Source organism: Antechinus flavipes, chromosome 3 (genome assembly GCF_016432865.1).
Source record: "Antechinus flavipes isolate AdamAnt ecotype Samford, QLD, Australia chromosome 3, AdamAnt_v2, whole genome shotgun sequence".
NCBI classification, from domain to species: domain Eukaryota; kingdom Metazoa; phylum Chordata; class Mammalia; order Dasyuromorphia; family Dasyuridae; genus Antechinus; species Antechinus flavipes.
In genome coordinates this window covers 541,935,471-541,955,616 of record NC_067400.1, presented here as the reverse complement: position 1 = coordinate 541,955,616, position 20,146 = coordinate 541,935,471, and the positions used below count along the sequence as shown (strand labels likewise).

Below are 20,146 nucleotides of genomic sequence, written 5' to 3'. Positions count from 1 at the left end.
TAGAATTGGCCAATACCACTTTATTTCAAGCCAAGTTCTGCTTAAGATTAAGATAGATTCCCCATTGCCTTCCCTATCTTAGCTACATACCTTACCAGTTGGCAGCTTCCTTGAGAAGCATATTATTGAAGCCCTCCAGAAATATTTTATGTTGATCTAGCAGGAGTGGGTCTTCCCTGAAATCCAAAGTGGCTTTTCTGGAGATTATCCATCTTCTCCCAATCATATTTGAATTTCAAGGGCAAGGATTTTGAAATTTTCCGTGTGCCTCCCGTCCCTCGGACCATCTAGTGAAGGCTGTGGACACCACCTTAGAATAATGTTAATAAATTCAGAGGAAAGAAAACCAATTATATTGATATAACAATCAAAATTAAAAAAAAAACATACACAAGTTCATAGATACCAGGTTAAGAAACCTTGTTTTTAGGTTAATAAGTATCCAGATCTATTTGAAGAAATCTAGAGATTCCTTCAATCTTCTGGCTAACTTGTCCCAGAATAGAATTGAAACTAGGGATAGGCAAAGTAGATGATCACATGGGATATAAAATGCACATTGCATCCAACACTGGACATATTTTAAGGCTTTTTATACAATTAAGGATATTTAAAAATAAATGTACATATTTTAGTGCAATCAAAATCAGAATCAGAATTTAGAGCTATAACTCAGCCACTTTAACTCACTCATCTAAACAGATAAGAAGACTGATTCCAGAGAGATTAGCTAATTAGCACAAGGTTAAAGGTAACATGTAACTACTGCATTCAAACCTGGGATTCTTTTCAATTTTTCCTTGACAGACTTTTTCACTTTGTGATGAATCAAGTACCACAAGGTTTAAAGATTCTGATGGATGGTAATATTCAGGAGTTTTAATTTTAAATACAGACAGGTCACAATAATCAACCTTTGCCTTGGAGCAACAATTGTTTTTCACATTTTTGATAATGAGCCTAGATTAGGATTGAGACTGGTTTTAAAAGAGCTGAATTTTTGTAGTCTGCCTCCCAGGACTTGAAGAAACTATGGCTCCTGATTGAATTCTTTTTAAGAGCCACTGAGAACTCTTCCTTGTCTTTGTGCTGAGTCTTAATGGAAGGTCCAGGCAATGTCCAGGCAATGTCCAGAAATGTTCAAGGCATCATGTTGCCATGATGCAAAGGGAAGGACTAGCTCTCCTTTGCATGGGAGATTACTGAGTTGAGGTTATTCCTAGCCAGAGGAATAAGCTAACTACTAAAGCTGAGAAAGGAGAGGCAGGAGTGAATACCAAGAGAGACTCAGAGTTAAAAGAGACAGTGCAGGTTTTAAGTCAGTTCTGTAGCCTTCACAATATCTTCTGATGGGAACATTAAAACAAAATTCAATAATAAAAATAATAAGGACTTAAATTAAAACAGCTTCTTTCTTTAATCTATTTATTCAAAATAAATATAGTGTGTATATTGTATTATATGTAGGGAAATCAAAAAATTTCTCACGCTCTAGGTAGGAGGATTTTCCCACATGCATCATTAAATTGTTAACTCCTTTAGGACAGGATCAGTCTTTTGCCTCTTTTTGCATCCCAGCTCTTAGCACAGTGCCTAGCCTGATATAAAGCATTCAATAAATGTTGATTGACTGACCAACTGACTCACATGCATGAAAACACAGAAACAACCCCTTGAATAAAAGTCTAAATATATTATGAAAATAACCTAGTCTAGCTTAGAAATGTTAGAATTAGGCTCAGAAAAGTGTCTTAAAAGGAAAGAGGCCCTGGCTCTATGACTCTGCTAACTGGCTGACTGAGTTTATTCTTTTTATGGTCACATGAAAGTTCACTAGCCAGTTGAGATAACAACAATACCTTATCATTAGTTCAGTCCTTCCTTCAATGCCCAATGGAAACACCCAGTGGTTTATTGAACCATAGTGACTAGGTTCTGAGTATGAGATGTCCAAGTGCTGCTCCTTGGTACATTTTTGCTCTTTTTTCATCACCAACACAGCCTAAAGATATCTCTTTAATAAGTGATGACTGCAATAGAAATAAACCATTGATTCTTCTAGGACTTAGCAAGATGGTGCCAAAGAACTAGCATAACTAGTGTGCAATTTTGTTCTTGTTGGTGTTAAAGATTCAATTGTATGTCTAATTTTGGAAACCCTTCCAAACATTTTCAAACTTGAAATTAAAATTTAGCATATGGATATTGGGTATTTTTGTCGATTTGTTTATTGGAAGTTGCTAGAAAGAAGACTTTGAGAGCTACTTTTTTTCTTTTAAAAAAAATTTAGATAGTATTTTATTTTTTTACATGCAAAGATAATTTTCAACATTCACTTTTGCAAAACCTTGTGTTCTCTCTTTTTTTTTTTTTGATTCAAAGAGGCAAAGTTGATTTTAAGTGACAAAAATGATGATAAAGTAAAGAGAAAAGATAAAATATTAGGAAAATGTATTTATGATTATAGTATTTCTGGACATAGCATATTAAATATAATGAAGAAAGGGAAAAGACCTTAGATAGCATTGGGTCCAATCCCTTCACTTTACCAATGAGGAAACTAAGGTCTATAGAAAATTAGTTACTGGTCCAAGGTGATACTGATAGTAAGATAGTAATCCAAAATCTGGATTTGAATCAATACCCTCTAGCTCCAAACTAGCAAACTTTCCATTGGACTATATTGCCTCACAGGAAAGTAGCCTGAGAAAAGTATAGCCCAAAAAGACAGAATGAGTTGTGAGGGTCCCTTAGGCCGTGATCAATGGAACCAGAATTTTAATCTAATCCTCTGGCTCCAAATCCAGTACTCCTTAATAATAACCAGCAATTATATAATTAGCATAATAATAATTAACATTTTATAATTCATAAACTCTTACCAAACATGACCTCATTTTATCCTCATCTATATGAGAGTTAAGTGCCGTGATTATCTTTATTTTACAGAAAAGGAAAGTGAGGCAGAAAGCAGTTAAGTTACTTACCCAGAGTCACACAGCTAGTAAGTACCTAAGTCTAGATTTGAATTGAGATCAGGAATATTTTCTGGCTCAGAGCTCTATACAGCTGTTACTGTTAAATTTAATTGAGAAAATTTTTATTGAATATCATAATCTGAATATAAAACTTTAGAGCTAAAAAGGACTCAGAGATCATCTAGTCTTACTCTCTTATTTTTACACATGAGAAAATTAAGACTTAGAGAGAGGTTAAGTAACCTAGTTAAGCATAATGCTGGGTCTTAAAAGTCCTCTTTTTAGTTCCTTTTCCTAATAAAATTTAAATAAAATTAAAATTGTGATTTTAATGCAAGTAACTATTCACATTACTCCGTCTTCTGTCCATTTGCACATAGACATTTTTCTGAAAATGTTTATATCTGCCATAATTCACATGAGAAATCCCCTTTGATAGGAGCTCTTATCTATTAACAGACAAACCAGTCCTTCCTCAAAGTACAAACTAGTAAGGGACACTCAAAACCAACTGAAATACCACTTTTGAAAGAGATCTTCTGAAATGTAAGAACTTGGCTTTGTATCATTATGAAGGCAGACAAAGACAGCCTAAGTTCATTTCTTCCTGTACAGGATTTGTTTACTCCATTTATCTGAAAACCTTTTTATGGAGCCCACTGTAAAAAATGGGATTGAAATGTAAAGAATTTCTGAGCTGGAAAGCAGCAAAGTATTCCTCTTTTCTAACAGCTCAAGAAAGTGAGGTTTAAAAGGGTTAACTGACAGCTCAAGAAGAACAATAGCTGATATTAAATGGCATTTTTAAGGTCTGCAAAGTTTTTTATATAGAAACCTCATTTGAAACTCACAAAAACCCTCTGAGGTGGCTAGGAGAAGCTTGGGCATTTCCATCTCATAGATGAAGAATTTAAAATTCAAAAGGGTTATGTCACTTATCCAAGGTCACACTACTAGCAAGTACTAGAGATAAAATCTGAATTCAATTTAAAGTCCATTCCATCCCTAATCAAGGGTCAGGGTTAAAATCCACATCTGAGTCTTTTTATTCTAAGTCCAGTGTTCTTTCCATGACAACATTATAACAAATTGACAGAATTATAATCAATAATCCTGGTGATTTGAAATGGCTTTAAGAGTAACTTTGAAATGTGATTGGTCTATCTGTCAGAGTAGCCAAATATGGAATACAAATAGTCCTACACTATGTGTGTGTGTCTGTGTGATAAATATAATAGAGCTATAACCAATGGAATGATTAAAAATAATCATTAATAATAGCTGCCATTTATATAGCACTTTAAGTTTTACAAAGCATTTTACATATATTAACTCATTTGATCCTGATTTTAGCACAGTATTTGGAACATAGTAAGCATTTGTTAAGTCATGTTTGACTCTTGATGACCCTATTTGGAGTTTTCTTGGGAAAGGTAATAGAATGGTTTGCCATTTCCATCTCCAGCTCATCTCACAGATGAGGAAACTGAGGCAAATAGTTTTAAGTGACTTGCCCAAGATCACACAGCTAGTGTTTGAGGCTGGATTTAAATTCAGGCCTTCCTGACTCTAAGCCCAGAGCCCTATCTACTGTGTCACCTAGCTCTTCTTATCTCTAATTATCAGCACTTAACAAATGCTTGTTAACTTGTCAAATGAATGCTTGTTAGCTTCTTAGTTTGATCCTCAAAATAGACCATGAGGTAAGTGCTATTATTAATCCCCTATTTTACAGATGGAGAAATTCAGACTGACAGGGGTTGAGATTCTTGTCCAGGATCACAGAGCTACTGAGGATCTGAAACAAAATTAGATTTCAATTCTTCCTGATTTCAACTACAACTTTCTATAAGACAGTTCCAGGGCACTACATCTAAAAGTTGGCAATCCTCTTCCCCCTTTTTTAGGAGGTAGATCCACTTCTTTCCCAACATTTCACCTAACTATCCTCTGCAGGTCATCCCGTGGCCATGATCTTCAGAATTCCATTACTATGGTACCATGCTCCCAAGGCTCACATTCAAGAGAACTGAACAACTTCTACTAGCATGACTGCATCTACATCAATATTGTATCCCATTCCTCCTACAACTATTTTTTAAGAAAAAAATCTTTGATGTCACAGTCATTTGTAGATATACTATTCCTTATTCCCTCTCCAATGAGGTTTCCTTTTTATCAAAGGGAAAAGAAAAAAAAATTAACTTTCACCGACCATTTTTACTCCAGGTAAACATATCTTTCCCCTGAACTATTTCTGCCAATTTACCCTTTCAGATTTGACCACTCCAAACGTGTCTGTAGGAAATGTTTTTAAATGCTATGAAAAATAAATCACAGTTAACATGCATGGTTTTTTGTTGTCAGTGTAATGGCATAAATGCAAGGTCGTATGGGAAATGTATACAGAATGATAAAGATAGGGAAAAAGCTCTCTAAAAACATCTCTTACTCGTGCATCGTTTGTTTAGCCATGTACAAACAGGACTGGTGCATTTCTTTCTGCATACATCCTTTTTTGAATACCGCTCTTAGCCTCTGTTTAAAATTCTCTCCGGCAAAATAGTAGAGCAAAGGGTTAAGGCAACTATTAGCCGCGGCCATGGCCATGGTGACGATGACAGCCTTGTGCAGCTGTTCGTTGCACCTGTCCTCCCTCCACTGCATTAGGTAGAGAGTCCTGAGGATGTGATAAGGCAGGAAACACAGCATAAAGAGAATCAGGGCGATGGTGACCGTGATCAGCGCCTTCTTGTGACAGATTCGGGCGTTAGACTTGGGAATCTTGACCTGGAGCAAAGTCTTGATCATCAGCAGATAGCAGATGGTCAGAGTGCAGAAAGGCAGGGCGAAGCCCACCACCACCACCACGTGGTTCAGGATCCGCAGCCTGTTGATCTTGCTAAGGTTCATCTCCAAGCAGACCTCCCGCTTCCCGTTCTTGGAGGCTCCGCCGCTCAGGAGCAGGCCGGAGGGGGCCAGGACCAGGACCCAGATGGCGGCACACAGGCCCCAGGCCGTCCTGATCCTGGTTACGTGCAGGAGCCTGAAGGGACACACGGTGGCCAGGAAACGGACGATGCTCAGTACGGTCAGAAAGTAAACGCTGACGTACATGTTGACATAGAAGGAATAGGACAGGATCCTGCACGCTGTTTCACCAAACACCCAGTGGGAGCCCCGCAGGTAATAGTCAGCCCTGAAGGGCAGCGTGCACACAAAGAGCAAGTCCGAAACAGCCAAGTTCAGCATGAACACGGTCACCGACTTGGGCTTTTTAGAAGGTTGCAGGAAAATGAATATGGAAAAGCCATTTCCCAGCGCCCCCAGGACAAATATGACTAAGTAGACTCCAGGATAAAAGTTTCTCTTGAAGTCATCCACCGTGCAGTTCTCCCGGGTGCCCCTGAAGCTGCCATTTGGTTCCATCTCTGCTGTGGTAACCGGCAGTATAGAAAGGAGAGGCTAAAAAACAGAAATGAAGGTCAACTTGTCCACTACAGATTATCTATTCTGGAGATAACCCCAATCATCTTCCTGTGATTCAAGTAGATAAGCAAAAACCACAGCGACCATTGGTGACTGGCTGACACTCAATCATTTGGGTTGGCCAGCGTCTATAATCCTACTACAGAAGTCTCCAAAATCATTTCCCTTTAGAAATTATTTTGGTATTTTGGACAGAAGGGTAGGTCAAGTCAATAAGTATTTATTGAACATCTCCTGAACGCCCTATAGGCACTTTGCCCAACACTGTTAATACAAACTTAAACCAAAGGGGGGGGGGAGGATGGAACAAGTATTTATTAAACACCTACTATGTATAAGGCATTTTATAAATATTCTATTATTTGATCCTAATAATAATAAGTAGAGTTTATGTAGTACCTATTATGTATTAGGCACTTTTCTAAGCACTTCACAAAGCCTAAACCAAAAAGGAAGAGAGGTGGGAATGGAACAAGCATTTATTAAGCACCTACTATGTGTGAGGCATTTTATAAATATTCTGTTATTTTATCCTAATAATAATAATAATTAGTATTTATATAGTTCCTTCTATGTGTTAGGCACGATTCTAAGCACTTCATAAAACTTAAACCAAAAAGGAGATTATAATAATAATAATAACTAGCATTTATATAGCACCTACTATGTGCTAGGCCCTATTCTAAGCACTTTACAGATATTCTGTCTTTTGATCTTAAAAACAATAGTAATAATAATAATAATATTGATTATTGTTGTTCAGTTATATCTGACTCAGACTCCATTTGGAGTTTTCTTGTTAAAGATCCTAGAGTCCTCTGCCATTTCCTTCTCCATTTTACACATAAGGAAACTGAGACAAGCAGTGTTGAGTAACTTACCCAGGGTCACACAGCTAGTAAGTATCTGAGACTAGATTTGAATTTAGGAAGAGGAGTCTTTCTGACTTCAGGTCCATGCTCTATCCACTGTGCCACATTGCTGTCTCATGAAAATATTGAAAATAGCTAGCATTCATCTAGTAACTACATGTCAAGAACTGGGCTAAGAACTTTATAAATATTATTTCATTTGATCTTAATAATGATGATGATACCTAGCATTCATCTAGTATCTACTATGTACCAGGTATCATTCTAAGCATTTTACAAATATTGTTTCATTGAATTTAATATTAATAATAATGATGAAACCTAGTCTTCATATAGCACCTGACTACTACATAGTCAGGAACTATGCTAAGCAATTTACAAATATTCTTTCATTTGATCTTAGTGATAATAATAATCATAATAGCTAGTGTTTATATGTCACCTATTATATATCAAGAACTGTACAAAGTAATTTATAAATATTCTCTTATTTGATATGACTGATATTTAGCATTTATATAGTACCTATTATATATCAAGCATTATTCTAAGCACTTTGCAAATATTCTCCCATTTGATTCTAATAATAATAATAATAATAGCTAGAATTTATATAGCACTTATTTCATGCTAGGCATTGTTAAGCACTTTAAAAATATTCTCTCATTTGATTATAATAATGATGATATTTATAATAAAAATAATAATAGCATTTACTTAGTGCCTACTATGTGCCAGGCACTAAACAAATTATAAATATTATCCTCAAAGAAACCCTGTGAGGTAGGTGCTATTGTGATCTCCATTTTACAGTTGAGGAAACCAAATCAGGTTAAAGACTTATACAGAATTACAAAGCTGGTAAGAGACCAGATGTGAATTCAGATCTCTCTAACTCTAAGCCCAATGCTTCATTCTCTATATCATTTACTTTTAATAATAACAAGAATGCAAAAAAAATTAAATAGTTTGAGTAATAAAAGTTCTGACCATTACAATGGTAAAAAAAAAAAAAAAAAAAAAGTTCCCACTGAGTGAAATACTTTCAAGATGATAAGGTCACAGTAGGTGCAAGAGAATTCAAGAAGCTATCTCTGACAATAAGCAGGTAGGCCCAGAAACCCAGATTATCTGCAGTTTGACAGGAACATGAATTAATCATGATCTATTCCATATTTTTTCTTCTACTTCTTTTCTAATTCCAATCATTTCATCGTTTCTTCTTATAAATTTAAAGCTTATGTTAAAAGTTGAAAGTTCTCAAAATAAAGCTTTGAGCTTTTTGGAAGGAAGATAGAATAGCGAAAAAATATAATGATTCTGACCTTTCTCTCTGTAGGGAAGAGGGGATTTATGCTGAAGAAGGAAGACCAAAAACACAAAAAATTTTCCAGAACTATAATTCCAACATACCAAGGGATTGACCACTATCTTAAAATGCATAGTTGGCAAAAGTTTTCAATTTATTTTGAAGGAGATTTTTTCCCTCTCTGTGAATCTGTTTCTAATTTAATAATGAAAAGTAATGATAATAATAACAATAGCTAAAAATTTAAACAGCATTTACTGTATGCCAGGCACTTTGCTAAATGCTTTACAATTTGATCCTCACAATCCCAGGAGGAAGGTGCTATTATCATCATCCTCACTTTACAGATGAGGTAAGCAGAGATGAAGTGACTTGCCAACCCAACTTGGGTAGATTTAAATTCAGGCCTTCCTAATTTCAGGCCCAGTGCTCTATCTGCTACTCCACTTAGCTATTATAGAAATAAAGTGGTAAATCTACTGTGTATATAACTATTCTGTAAAATGAAGGGTATCTTTCCCAGAAGCACAAAAAGCAGCATGGCATTGTGGATAGCACTGGACTTAGGATAACCTCAGACTCCTATTACTTCTGTCACCTGGGCCAGATGGAGCCCCCAAAAAGTTCGTTGGTTAGTAAATGCTGTCTTATATCTGACTGATTGCCTCTGGCCAACCAATACATATTAATAATGATGATAATTATTATATTTATAACTAGAATTCATATAACTATAAGGTTTGCAATGAACTTTATTGCCCATTATCTCATTTGATCCTAACAGCAACCCCATTTTTTATTATTATCCCCATTTTTTAGGTGAGGAAACTGAGATTAGGCAATTTGCCCAGGATCACATAGCCAAACATGTGACTGAGATAGGACTTGAACTCAGATTTTCAAGATTCCAAGCCCAGAATTCTATCCACTAGCCCACTGAAAGTAAACCATGATTGCCCACTGTTAGAATGTTAGAATGTTTATTTTAGTTTTTTGTTTGTGTGGGGCAATCCAAGTTAAGTGACTTCCTCAGCATCGCATAACTGATAAGTATCAAGTGTTTGAGGCTTAATTTGAGCTCGAGTCCTCCTGATTCCAAGACTGGTACTCTATCCATTGCACCATCTTGCTGCCCCAGGTTTGTTGTGAGGAAAAGAGCTTTTGCTAAACCGTTAAACTTCTATAAATATGAACCATGAGGCAGGCAGGAGGCCAATAATAGGGTAATGGACTTGGGAGAAAAAATGGCTTCTGTTCCTGCCTTAGACACCTATTTAAATGTGTGATGCTGAGCAAATCCTTTCATCTCTTTCAGCCTCAGTTTCTTCATCTGTAAAATGAGGATAATAATTGCATCTATCTCATAAGTAGCTGTGAGGATCAAATGGTATGCTTAGAAAACTTAAAGAGCTACATTAAAACTATTACTGTTGTCATCATTATTACACCATAGCAAAAGGGTAGAAGTTGGGCCCAGATCCAGGAAGCCTTGGGTTTAATACCAGTCTCTAACATATACTGGCTGGATGATCTCAAAGGCTGTGAACAATACTCTTAAGATGATAAATTATAGAGAAGGTGCCACCTGCATTGGAAAAGAGACTTTCCTTACCAGGGAGTCCTTTCTTTCTATCAATAAAATCATATTTTCAATCCCTAACCCAAATATCCTTAGTATCATTATGGTAACCATATAGATATTCTCTCTTCTCTTTGTCTGGACATCTGAGCTGGCTCTCACCTTGTGCTTCTAACACCATATGGTTTTTCAAGTGAAAGTAGATAGAAACACCCCAGTTTCTAAAAATACACTCACCATCCCGGATCTTATCTGGAAATTTTCATGAGAAGAGCATAAGGGAAAATTAATCCTCTGATTATTGTCAAATTTTCCAAGTGAATGTCTATAACTTCTGTTGCTGAGAAAAGCTCATCAGAATGTGTGAGGTGCCTGTGAGAGACAAAGACAAGCTTTGTGGGCTCAGTTCAATTCCATTCAACAAATTCTTGTAAAAGGTTCATTCTACAGAGTACCAATCAATATACCAAGGAAGAAATCTGTTTTTAAAAGTCTGGGACTTGTCCTCAAGGACATTTTGGTCTGATAGAAAGTATAAAACTTGTATACAAGTAAATCTAAAACTGATTATGAATGTGCAAAAAAGCCATACAAACAAAATAGCTCAAGACCACTATTTCTCAGGTATGGTGGTACAAAGAGGGAGAGAGAAAGAGAAGGAGGGAGGGAAAATGGAGAGAGGAAGGAAGGAAGGGAAGAGAGAAAAGAGAGGGAGGGAAGAAGGGAAAGAAGAAGGAAAGGAAGGAGATAAGGAGGGGGAGAGAGAAAGTGTGTGTGTGCATTGTTGGGTGGTGGAGAGAGTCCAGGAATACTGCATAAAGGAGGTAGTAGCAGGGCCCCTGAAAAAAAGGATTATTCAAAACTCCTATAATGCTGCAAGTTCCATAGATTCCCAAGTGAGAAGATGAAACTCAAACCTATAATATGCTTTTTAAAAGCACCTCTGCTTTTAGTGATCATTTCAAATGCACCCCAGCCTAAGTACCTGCTCTCTTTTAGATGATGACTGACTTTAAAAAATACATCAGAATGATCTCATGCTAAGGAAAAGGAAAAACATTTTTCAACTGAATCTTTAGTAATATTATATAAAGTAATTTGGCTCCAAAATTAAGTAAAAATTTCTCCATCAATTAGTAGAGTTCAAAGAGAAAGAACAAATGCTTGCAACAATTTTTCCTTTTCAACCATCTCTCTGCCTTCTAATTAATAAGACTGGAAAAGCTTTTGAGATTTTCCTTTGCCTCTGGTGTTGCTGAAGTATGTATATAATGATATTTGGTTTCAGGAAAAGGATGCATAAAAGTCATTATGTGCAAAAATATATGATCACTTAAAATTTGGTCAAACTTGGCAGGGAAAAAGAAAAAATAGCATGAAATTAATTTGATATTTTTATACTTCCAAGAATATGTGAATCTGTGCATACTTCTTCCAGAGGTACAGATTACAATCCATCTATGACTGAACTTCTTATGAGAATCTTCTCCATGACCTCTTATAATCCTCTAGCAGGTGGAGTGGGGTGAGACAGAGAGAGAGGTTCTACCCAATGTTTTATATACCTTTTTCTAAATGTTGTTATACTTCTTACTCACATGATATCTATCTTTATTTTAGATTATACAGTCCTGCTGACATCCATTGAGTCATTCTTGCATAGTTCTTCATTTACAATGCTTTGCTAATTACTCATGCTTCCTATGAATTTCTTCTCCATTGCTCTTTAAGTGACCTATAGATTTAGTTTCTTGGATATATATAGTGTTCTATGACTCACAGTCTTAGAATATCACTGGAAGAATATTGGTTAAAAAAGAAGAATGCTTGGGATTCTGAAAATTACACAAATTAAAATATCTTAGTAATTTAGTAATAAAATGGAGAAGTACTAAGTATCTTAGTAATTTAGATCTTAGAAAATCAACTAAAAACCACTTGAAATAATTACCAAATTGATCAAAGTTGCAGGATATTAAAACATCCACTTAAGTCATCAGCATTTCTATTAATTACTAACAAGGCACAGTAGCAAGAACTTGAAAGATAAATTCCTTTTAAAATAATTGGAGATGATATAAAATACTTAGGCATCTACCTGCCAAGACAAACATAGTAGTTACCAAAAAAAAAAAATTTCACACAAATAAAGTCAGATCTAAATAATTTAAAAATATTAATTTCTCATGGGTAGGTTAAACTAATATAATAAAAATAAGAAGTCTATATAAATTGATTTACTTTTTCAGTGCCATACCAATGAAACTGCCAAAAATTATTTTATAGATCTAGAAAAAATAATAACCAAATTCATCTGGAAGAACAAAGAGTTAAGAATATCAAAGGAAGTAATGAATAAAATGAGAAAGGAGGCCTAATCATACCAGATCTAAAACTATATTATAAAACATCAGTCATTAGAACTAATTGACACTGGCTAAGAAGTGGTAGATCAATGGAGTAGGCTAAATACCCAAGACATAATACTCAATGATTTTTCAGTAATTTAGTGTTTGATTAAACCCAAAGACTCTGACTTCTGGGATAAGAACTCACTAACAAAAATTGCTAGTAAAACTAGAAAATAATATAGCAGAAACTAAGCAATATCTCACACCATATACCAATATCTCATACCATATGCCAAAATGAGTACATGAATTAGAAATAAAGGGTAATGCCATAAACAAATTAGGAGAGAAAGGAATAGTTTTGCTTATCAGATCTGTGAAAATGGGAAGAATTGATAACTAGAGATAGAGAACATTTTGAAATATAAGATGGAGAATTTTGATTACATTAAATTTAAAAGTTTTTTGCACAAATAAAGGTAATGCAGATTAGAAAGGAAGCAGAAAGCTGGGAAACAATTCTTATAGCCAGTGTTTCCAATAAAGGCCTCATTTCTAAAATATATAGAGAACTATACAAGTCATTTCCCAATTGACAAATGGTTAAAAGGACATGAACAGACAATTTGGAGAGGATGTGGGTAAATTGGAACATTAATGCATTGTAGGTATAGTTGTAATATGCTCCAACCATTCTGGACTGTAATTTGGAACTATGCCCAAAGGGTTATAAAATTATGCATACCCTTTGATTCAGCTACACCATTGCTAGATCTCTATCCCAAGGAGATCATAAAAAATGAAAAATCCACATGTATGAAAATCTTTGCAGCAGCACTCTTTGTGATAGCAAAGAACTGAACATTGAGAGAATATCCATCAATTATGGAATGGTTAAAAAAAATTGTGGTATATTATTGTAATTGATAGACTTTGCTCTTTTCAGCAATACAATAATATAATTCCAAAAGACTCATAATGGAAAATTCTATCTACATTCAGAAAAAGAACTATGGAATCTGAGTGCAGATCAAAGCACAGTAGTTTTACTTTTTAGCTGTTTTTTTCTTTCTTCTGGCTTTTCTGTTTTGTTCTGCTTCTTTTTTCACAACATAACTAATGTTGAAACATGTTATATATTGCTGAGGCAATTGGGGTTAAACAACTTGCCCAGGGTCACACAGCTAGGAAGTGTTTGTCTGAGACTAGATTTAAACTCAGGTCCTCCTGACTTCAGGGCTGGTGCTCTATCCACTGAGCCACCTAGCTGCCCCATTAAATATACTTCTACTTGTGTAACCTTTATCAGATTAATGCCATTTTAGGGAGTGAGGTGCAGAGGGATGTACAGAGAAAAATAACCAAAATAAAAATATTATAAAAGTAAATGTTGAAAACTAATAAATAAATTAAAATAATAAAAAAACTACTTTCCAAAGACAATCCAACCCACTCCCCCCTTCTATTCATTCCTTAGTCCAAGTCCAATATCCATTGATAATATTTGTTTAAAGATGTGTCTACTGATGGACCCAGATTTGTGGTCCCAACTACTACCTAGTCTGGATAATAAGTAAAGATCTGCAGAAGGAGGGAGAATTGAGTCTTACGGGAAACCAAGAAAGTTAGCAGTCATAATTGAGAAGAGAGGGCATTCCAAGCATGGTACCAGCTAGTACAAATGCATAGGATTGGCAGATGGAGTGTCTGGTATGAGGAAGAGCAAAGTGGGCGAGGACAACTGGATTGTAGAGTGTGTGGAGGGAAATAAAATATAGAAGATTGGACAAGTAGGAATGGGAAGCGTAATCATGGCAGGTTCATGGAGAAAATAGTTTTTGAAGGATAATCAACAGGTGGAAATGTAGGAGTGCATGCCAGGGATGAGGTTTCTTCACCATGACTCTTGTTTGTTTTAGTAGGAAGACTATATGAGAAAAGAAGAAAACAGGATAAATCTGTGAAATATTACAAAGTCAAAAGGAGAGCAAGATGAATGAAATAAGTATGGGAAAAATGGGTTGGAGCTACAAGGTAACATTGAATGCCAGATTAGTTTGCTTTTTCTCCTATACAATGAGTAATCATAGAAAGTTGTTTTTGTTTGTTTTTAAAACATGGGATTTACATGATCAGTCATTTTCTTTAGGAGAATTATTTTGCCAATTATAGGAAGGACAGATTAGAGATGAGGAATATTGGTAGCAGGAATGACCATTAAAAGTCTATTAATACAGTCCAGGTGAGAGGTCACAAATACCAAAATGAAGATGTTAGTAGGGTGGATAGAGAAAATTTCAAAGATATTGTTGAGCTGGGGTGGGTGGAAGGAGGGATGGAAGCCAGATTTTAAGCTGAAAATAAGTAGGTGTTAAGGAAGTAAAAGCAACTGTAGAGGGGAGAGAGAGAAAGGGGAATTAGCATTTTTATAGCAACTATTTTGTACCACGTCCTATGGTGGAGGGCCTGGAGATAAAACACAAACAAAGAAGACCCAGAATCATCCAAGTAAAATTCAAATGTGTTCCCTAAAGTGTTCCTATTAAAACAAAAAAGTGAAGTGATACCTATTAGGAACATTTTCAACAACCAGATTTGAAAAAAAAAAAAATAATTCTTTGAAGAGTGACATATTCTCTCTTTCCTAGTTGTGGCTGATATAGTTTTAAAAAGAAAACAATGTGGCATTCATTAATCAACAATGAATTTGTCAGCCTTCACCATAAAGATGCCCTTCCCCCACACTGGGCCATCTCCTGGGAAAATGGATTTGGGCTCTTCAATGAGACTACATTAAATGGGAATGTGGATGTCTTTACTAGCTAGACCTGACAGGCAGCACAGCACAGCCTAAATTAGAGGGCTGAATCTCAACTCAGAAGACCTGGGTTCAAATCTTATTTCTGCTGCTTGCCCATAAATACATGTATATTATGCTCTGATTGTTACAATACTCAGAAATGGACTCTGCCCCTCTGCGCCCCCCCCCCACCCCACACATATAATACATAACACATAACACATACAATACAAATGCCACATAAAATCCTGGCATTCTGTCCCCATGGAGAAACAACAGCTAGGGTCATAACACCTGATTCTAAAAAAGAAAGAAAGGGATATATTCCAGATCATCACAATTGAGCCCCAGCCTTTCCTTTGGTTTTGCTTACTATCTCCCATGCTACACAACAATTTCCTCTAGAGTTGAGCCAGCCTGTTCAGAGTACAATAGTATTAAAGACCAATTAGATAATCTAAATATTTCCTGGTTCAAAGTACAGTTCTTGATTCTCACTTCTGAATGCACAGCCTCAGCAGAGCTGCTCAGTCTTTGCTTGCTGCTATTAGAATTGTCTGTACCTGTTTTATGTGACTTAAGTTCTTCACAGAACAAGCTGGTAACTTGAGCAAGTTCAGAGATGATTTTACTCTACTTAAGTCAATAGAAATGTAAGGATTGTGATTAAATTATCCTAATATGAACAAATGAGAACTCATTTCCTTTCCTCTCTCCCCAAGCCTATCCCTCTTCCTAATTTTCCTATTTCTATCCAGAGTACCACTATTTTTCCAGTTCCCCAAGTAAAAAGTGTATAACAAGGGAGCAAAGAAAAGATGCACGGTTTTGAATACAATTTCTTCTGTTTTCTTGAAGTTTTCTTGAAATGGAAATTTATTGTCATATATTTTGAATCCTCCCTGATGTTCTGCTGGACACATAACAATGGTTTTTGGTTTTTGTTTTTCTTTTCTTTTTCTATTTTGTTTTTTCTTATTTTAAATTTTAAATAAATACATTTTAAAAACCAGTTTATAAAATATCACCAATAAAAGTTTGAGGTCTAAAATAGAAAGGGAATAGACAGTTTTCAATCAACCAATAAGCATTTATTAATTGCTGGCTTTAGTTCTGGTATCCTGCTAGGTGTTAGAAATACAAAGATAAAAGTCAAACAATTTCTGCTCTTAAAAAAGTTTATATCCTATTGGGGGAAACTATTTATCTGTCCATCTATGTATCTGTTTACCAATTTCTCTCCATCCTATTATAAAAATAAATGTAGTTTTGCCAGAGAGAGATGTATGAGTGTGGGTAGAATAAAAAAATGCTTCATGTAGATGAAATAAATGAGATAATTTATGTAAATTACTTTATAAATTTTAAAGCCCAATGTAAATGCAAACTTATAGTAGTATTAGTATTAATAATAGTAGTAGTAGCAGTAGCAGCAGCAGCAGCAGCTGTAGCTGTAGCTGTAGTAATAGGAAGAGTAGCAGCAGCAACAGTAGCAACAGTAGTAGTAAAAGCATTATGTAGTGTTTGAGTTTCCCTTCAAAGGAAACAATGTAAAGAGGGAGCCATTCCAAGAAAGGAGACTACTAATATAAATACAGAGAGATGGGAATGGAGGGTCCTTTGTGAAGAACTGCAAAAAGGCCAGTTTGACTGAACTGTAGAGTATGAAAAGAGAATTATATATAGTAATATATGGTAAGACTTGAAAGCTTACTTTGGGTCAGCTGTGAAAAATTTAAATGTCAAAAGAACCTGGCTATAAAAAAGCTATTGAGGTGACTGGAAAGATCAAGACACAAACTCAAAAGAAGACAATTAATTCAAAACAGCTATAAGTAAAGTCTTAAAGGAAAAAATAAACAAACAACTTGTGAATTGGACACAAGCTGAACAAGAATTCCTGGAAGAGCTAAAAAAATTTATTTTCAAACTCAGTTATGAGCAGTAGAGGGGAAAGTAGGTTAAAAATGTAAGCAAAGGAAGAAAACTATAAAATGGCAAACAAGCAAAAGATATACATAAAAAGTACTGAAAAAATAACACCTTTTCAAAAAGAGAATTTGGCCAAATGTAAAGAGAGATGCAAAAGGTTCCTGAAGAAAATAATTCCTTGAATATTAGAATTGGACAATGAAAATTAATGTCTCTAAGAGACATCAAGAAACAATAAAACAAAACCAAAAGTGCTAGACATTATATATCAAGAAATTATCCAGGAAAACTGCCCTAATATTGTTGAATCAGGGGATAAAGTATAAATTAAAAGAAATTATCAATCACTATCCCAAAGAGAAAACTCACAGGAATATTGTAGTCAAATTCCAAAGGTCCTGGGTCAAAAAGAAAATGTTTCAACCATCCAGAAAGAAATCATTCAAATAGTGTGGAGTCATAGTCAGTATACATAAAACTTAGCAGCTATAACATTAAAGGAATGAAGGGGCTAAAATATAAACTATAAGGGAATAGAATAGGAAAGAACTAGGCTAGCAACTAGGAATATACTATCCAGAAAAACTAACTATATAATGGTATACTTAGAAGAACCTAGGAAATAAGCTAAAAAAAAAAGTAGTTGAAACCATTAATTACAGTAACTTGCTCAATATAAAATTAACCCAAATAAATCATCTGCATATCTGTATGTTACTAAAACCCAAATGAAACTGCAAGCCAAAACTTAGCAGCAAAAGTTTGAAAGAGAAATTTCATTCAAAATAATTGCAGACTATACAAAACACCTGTGAGTCTATCTGTCAAGAAAAACCTAGAGATTATGTGAACACAATTAAGCATTTTTCATGCAAATATAGATCTAAATAATTATAAAAATATCTATTACTTATGGATAGGCCAAGTCAAAATAACAAAAATGATAATTCTATCTAAATTAATTTACTTATTGATTACTATACCAAACTACCAAAGAACTATTTTATAGAGCTAGGAAAAAAATAACAAAATTAATCTGGAAGAACAAAAGATCAAGAATATCAAGGAAATCAATGGCAAAAATGTGAAGGAAGGCAGCCAACAGTTACAGATTTTAAACTATATTACAAACCATGAAAACAATCTGGTAGTGACTAAGAAATACAATGGTGGATCAATATAATAGAGCAGATGCACAGTTAGTAGATGAGCACAGTAATTTAGTGTTAGATAAACTCAAGCATCCAAATTTTGGGGGTCAGAAACCTATATTTAACAAAAATTGCTGGGAAAACTAGAAAGCAATTTAGCAGAAATTAGGCATAGATCAACATCTCACCCTATCTATCAAGGTAAGGTCAAAACAGAAAAATGAGTTAGAAGTAAAAAGTGTCATCATAAGTAAATTAAGAGAACATTGAAAAATATATTTGTAAAATCTATGGATAAGGGAAGAATTGATATTCAAAAAAGAGATAGGATCATGGAAAGGAAAATACAGAATTTTGATTATGTGAAATTAGTTTTTGCACAAATAAAGCTAAAATAGCCAGAAGTAGAAGAAAAAGAGAAAAGTGGGGGAAATTTGCTACAGCAAATTTCTCTGATGAATGCATCTTTTCTTAGATATATAAGGAACTGAGTCACATCTATTTACCTAATTTCAGTCATAACTTTCATGCAAATGACTCCCCAATCTTTCTGATCTTGAATTTTTTCCAAGCTCATTCTATATCTCCAACTACTTGCTAAACATTAATTTTCAATATTCCTGATGTCATTTCTAATTCATCATGTATAATAACAAATTCAACTTACCATCAAAACATATTTCCTTAAATGTGGGAAAACCAGGACACTAATGCATTGCTGTGGAGTTGTGAAATGATTCAACTATATAAATTCAACTAAATAAATAAAATATAAAATATTATATTTTATTCCATAAAACTGTCCTATTTTTTATAACCTGAAAAAATTATATACTTTATCACTGTCATGTCTTTACTAAACTCATTCCCTATCTTGGAAGTCATTCTACTTTCACCCTGCTTATACAAAGTCTACTCTCCTCAATTCAGGTTCCCCTTTCTCCATTAAAAATTTATTCCATTCTAACCTATAGTAAGTTCTTCCATTGCTTGTATTTTTAGTTCATCAAAGATACTATTGCTGAGGGCTATCTCCTTTTTTGTATTTTTATTAATATTTCATCTATGAGGGGGCTGAACTATATTATCTCCAAGATTATTTGAAGATCCAAGTCTTATGATCAACCTATGTATTTATGTCTTGTCTCCCCACATGGGCAAAAAGATATTTACAGACAGAAACTGTAATCTTAGATTGACTACTTCCTCTACAACACTTAGCTTTGCATGAATCAAAATCTGCTTAAAAATATGTCATAGCATGAAAAACAGAAAGTAATCAACATAGATTATAAAGAGTAAATAATGCTAGACGTATTGAGTTTCTTTCTGTAATAAAGCAAAAACTCAGAGAGACAAGGGAGAAAGTGATCAATATACTTTGTTATAATGAGAATTAAAATTCCATTCTATATGATTTTCTCCTGGACCAGTAAGTAAAACATGAACTTCATTATCCTATTATTTGTGAATAAAGAAGTGACTTGTATTTGTAGCAAATAATTCAGAAAAAAAAGACTGAAATTAGAGAGGGGGAAAGGGAGACAAAGATTAAAAACTAGAACTCCAAAACTTTCAATAAAGAGGGCAAATGAAAGATCAATAAAAAGCAAATTTCCCACTGAAACCCTAACAGATAACTAAAAAAGGTCTTAGGTAGATCAATAACCAAAAAAGCAGAAAAG

At 34.6% G+C, this 20,146-nt stretch overlaps 1 protein-coding gene across 2 annotated transcripts in view; it reads right to left on the bottom strand.

The window, feature by feature from the left end:
* Positions 1 to 487: 487 nt before the first annotated feature.
* The window catches only part of CYSLTR2 (cysteinyl leukotriene receptor 2), a 44,014-nt gene continuing 24,355 nt past the window's right edge, over positions 488 to 20,146 (bottom strand). For both annotated transcript variants that reach the window (XM_051987344.1, XM_051987345.1), the window contains 2 exons: positions 10,465 to 10,599; positions 488 to 6,443 (listed from right to left, as the gene is read on the bottom strand). In XM_051987344.1, coding sequence (XP_051843304.1) covers positions 5,427 to 6,443; positions 10,465 to 10,467 — 1,020 coding nt within the window. In that variant the 5' untranslated portion in view covers positions 10,468 to 10,599 and the 3' untranslated portion in view covers positions 488 to 5,426. The remainder of the gene's footprint in view (positions 6,444 to 10,464; positions 10,600 to 20,146) is intronic.